A 4,123-nucleotide genomic window follows, 5' to 3' on the forward strand; every position below is an offset into this window, starting at 1 on the left:
CCTTTCAGTTTTATAACTATCGTGGCCAGTTACAAATTATTACCAGATCTTGATTTTCAATAAAGCTTCATGAAACACACTAGTGAGATTGATAGGTGATTGGATAGTTCTGATAACAAACAGGATCTACTAGCAGTGAATCGAGTCGGGGTACAAATAACATATAGCAGTAAACAGGGGCACATGCATATGATTAATCTACCACTAGAAACAGAGAAACAGATAGGTTAGGGTTTCGACCATCAGCGTTCCCGGCGAGAGCGGATCCGGTGGCGTCCATGTCGAGAGTGCTGACGCGGTGGTGGAGTAGATCCCGTCGTCCTTCGGGCCTCCACCGGCACTGACCGACGACGGCGGGGTAGGAGAGAGGCGCAGTGGTGCTTCCCGACGCCACTGCGCAAGCCGATCGGATGGCCTAGGGTTTGTCGAGTAGGGTTTTGTGCACGGTGAACTTCGTCTCGCGTGCCTGCGGCCCCCACTCCTGTTTATATAGCGCAGCGCGTCGGGGGCCCACCAACCATGGATCGGTTGGGCGCCCCCGATCAGGGCGCGATCCAGGGGGTAAGAGGCCCCAGCCGTTGGGCTGGGCCTGAGATCAACCTAACAAGTTCGAAACCACACACACGCAGCCCTATCCCCTTGTTACCAAATGCATGTGACATATTGGATGTTCTATGTTTGGCGGAGCTGGTGGTGTGTGTTCACGAAGTTTGAAGCATATTGTGATGTCAAACAATCATCTGGTTTCAGAAATTACAAAAGGCATATTCTTTGTAAAATTTCATACAAATATACATGGCAGCAGCATATAGAACAGGAAAAAAGAATCACAAAATTTCTTCAATTGTTGATACGCATAGCTATCAATCAACAAGTCAAACAATATAATAAAAAACACAGCTGCATATGAATGCATAAAAAATCAATGAAGAAGGTAGGAAACAAAAATGAATCCATCGCGATCCAAATTGATTTGATCAGTACTGCCGCATGCTGCACTCGAGCGGCACCGTGCCGTTGTACCTCTTGCCGTCGGCGCAGTAGTCGTAGATGGTGTACCCGAGCTGCACGGCGCGCATCTGCTTCAGCTGCTTCTCGCTCAGCTGGCACAGGTCCGGCGCGGCGTACCAGTTTGACGACGATGCGCAGCTGTCCGGGCACCCGGCGGCGCCGTAGGAGGCGCAGTCGCAGACGCGGAGGTTGATGTCGCGGTACTCGGCGACGAAAGGCGCCTTGGTCCAGTCCGTCTTCACGCGGCCGCCCTGCGTGGCCCAGTCCTCCGCCGCCCAGATGCTGGAGAAGGCGTACATTTGCCGCCGCGTCGGGAACGGCACGCCCTGCGCCGAGTAGTTCCGGAACACACGGATCGGGATATCGTCGATGAACCACCTGCAGCGTCGCGACGGCATGCACAGGTCATCAATAATCTCTGGCGTCGATGCATGTGTGATGTGGTTTCGACGGCGCTGGCGGTGTTCGGTATATATTTGCACGAATAGTAACTTACACGATCATGCACTGGTTCCAGAAGATGGTGTAGTTGTGGTAATCGGCGGTGGGGTCGAACCACGGCCGGAACTGCATCTCCTTTTGACCAATGCCGTCGGCGAAGACGTTGGTGTGCACGGTGTAGGGCTTGCCAGTCTCGTTGCCCAGGAACTCGAAGTCGATCTCGTCGTGGTTGTCGCCGATGGACGACGTCTGTTTCATTATGATTAATTGGTTATATGCTATATATATAAGATTTGCGTGTCATCATGAGTAACGAATGAGAACAAGGTCGTTGAGCACTCACGTAGTAGGTCGTGACCGTGCCAGCCGAGTTGCCCTTCACTAGCTTGATCCGAGTGGAAACGCTGCCGAAGATGAACTGCTTCTTCGTCCGGAGCATACTGCCTGATCGGCATGCGTACGTACGTAGATCAGACACGCGCATAGAATTGCAGTATTACGTATATAAACTTTGGTGTTGGTATATATACACCAAAATTAAAAGAGAACATTCAGATAGTATGTACCTGAGGAGTTGCTGACGAGGGACAGCGTCAGGTGGTTTCCGCCCTCGTCCATCTCGGCGTTCTGCGGCTCCCACGTGATGTCGCAGTCGCCCAGGAAGTTGGCGCCGACGAGGCTGAGCTCAAGCACCGCCATCAAGGTGACGGCGGCAAGGCGGAGAATCTTCGCCGACGTCGCCATACTAAGATTTCGATAGAAAGACGATGTGCTTTCGTTTCAGTTGATCGATCGATCGGTGCCCTATTCTCAGCCTGACAGCTTTGTCAGAAACCCAGAAGAGGAGCTTTGCTTATATGTAGCTTGGTGAGATGGAACTCGATCGTTTGGGGGTGTTGGAAGTTTCAGGCACGCATGTAGTAGACATCCAGAGCAAGATTGAGTTTTTCAGTTCATAGGATTTTCCAGCTTGTTTTTGTTTGTTTGAATCATTTGAATAATACAATAATGGGTGGCATCTTTGATTTCTCCATAATCGTTCTTGGCAGGCTAGCTTAGTGCTATGCACGCAAAACTACGATGCAATTTGACATGACAGGCAGGCAACAATCAAGGGTCACGACAGCATCTGTACACTAGTGCTTGCCCTCAACTCGTGCGGCTGGTTGCAGTTGGTCAATGCTCTCAATGCATGGCCACTATGCTGTTGTCAAGGGTTGTTAGGAGAGTAATAGATTATTATTATTATACATGGTACATGCAAGCATTTGATCAAATACAACAGAACCCTTACTCTAGATGCAAAAATTTGGGCTTTAACTTACATACAACAAGGCAGCTACACGTATGAAGTTGTGTGCTTGACTAGGATTTTGTCAATTGCAAGATGAACTGTCCATCTATATTTACTCCATGTGCTTTAAACTGCAAGACGAACTGTCCATCTGTATTTACTTCATCTGCTTTAAACTATAAGATGTTTTAGTTTTTCTGGATACACATTTTTTTAATAAAGACACTCAAAAGAGCATCACATCTGATGTACCTTAAGAAAAACAAAGGTTAGTACAAGACAATAAGATACAAAACGACCTTTGAAAAATAAGAGTACATCAAAGACCCCAAACCAGTCATCTTCTTCCTTCGAACGTCCACAGCTTGCCAGAGTTTCAAGATCGCACCGCTGTAAAGAAAAAGGACACCTACAAACATTGTACATATATAGATAGTGAAATTTTACGATGCTTGGAAAAAATTAGAACCGTCCATTTGGATAGATCTGATGGTTGTAAATTAAGAAGAACCAATATAGAGGAACTTAAGCTGTGGGTCGGAACCTTAAATACGTGGGTCCGGAACTAGATTATGAATTATTTTCAAAATAAATTAAAGGGTACAATAGTACTTTCTGCCCTTATCTTCCATGTTCCGTTCGGTCAAAAAAAAAATCTCCCCTGTTCCGGTACGCGTCCTTATCTGTCCCTGTCTCCTACGTGTAGCCGCAGCTCCTGCGTCCAAATCCTGCGACCCTGCCCTTGCAATGTAGCAATGTAGGTGTTCTATGCAAGGAGTTGCACAGACGAATGACACAATGGATATGTGGGAGCTCCGCAGATCGACATCGTCCCGGCGACAGCCCTTCCTCCGGCGCGGTAGCCCGGCCTGGTCCTCCCCTTCAATGGGGGCAGTCCTCTTCTTCTCCACGGCGCAGAGCGGTGCGATGGAGACAAAGAACTCCACGAAGCACTCTGTTCTTGCCTGTGTCGCTCGTAGTGGCGAGTCCCGTTCGGCACGGCGATCGCGCGACACAGGCAGCAGCGAGTCCCGTTTGTAGAATTGGATTAGGGAGGTGGAGACTGTGTTCAGGAGAGGAAAAGTACTAAACTGCTCTTAAACATAATTAATTAATTTTCTTAATTAATAGTTGCTGTAAATAATTTTTAACGAAAGAACCAGTGGTTCCTCCCAAGCACGGTAACAAAGCTCAGATAGATATAGTGTATATATGTGTACAGTAAAAGTTATATATCTAGAAAAACTAAATCGTTTTATAATATATGGATTGGAGTATTATAAACGCGTGGCTCTGCGAACCAGCTAAAGGTCGAAACGTGAATAACTAATCTTATTATAATCTAATAATATCTATGCATGGTAAGTTCTAACTGAA

General features: G+C 47.5%; 1 protein-coding gene across 1 annotated transcript; it reads right to left on the bottom strand.

Annotated features, from left to right (window-relative positions):
• Nucleotides 706-2,350, bottom strand: LOC8073047 (probable xyloglucan endotransglucosylase/hydrolase protein 26). The gene is made up of 4 exons (XM_002438387.2): nt 2,019-2,350; nt 1,796-1,896; nt 1,508-1,701; nt 706-1,389 (listed from the first exon to the last, which is right to left on the bottom strand). The coding sequence occupies exons 1-4, from the start codon at nt 2,194-2,196 to the stop codon at nt 978-980; spliced, it is 885 nt and encodes a 294-aa protein (XP_002438432.1). The 5' UTR covers nt 2,197-2,350; the 3' UTR covers nt 706-977.

This window comes from Sorghum bicolor, chromosome 10, assembly GCF_000003195.3.
Source record: "Sorghum bicolor cultivar BTx623 chromosome 10, Sorghum_bicolor_NCBIv3, whole genome shotgun sequence".
In the NCBI taxonomy this organism is placed as follows: domain Eukaryota; kingdom Viridiplantae; phylum Streptophyta; class Magnoliopsida; order Poales; family Poaceae; genus Sorghum; species Sorghum bicolor.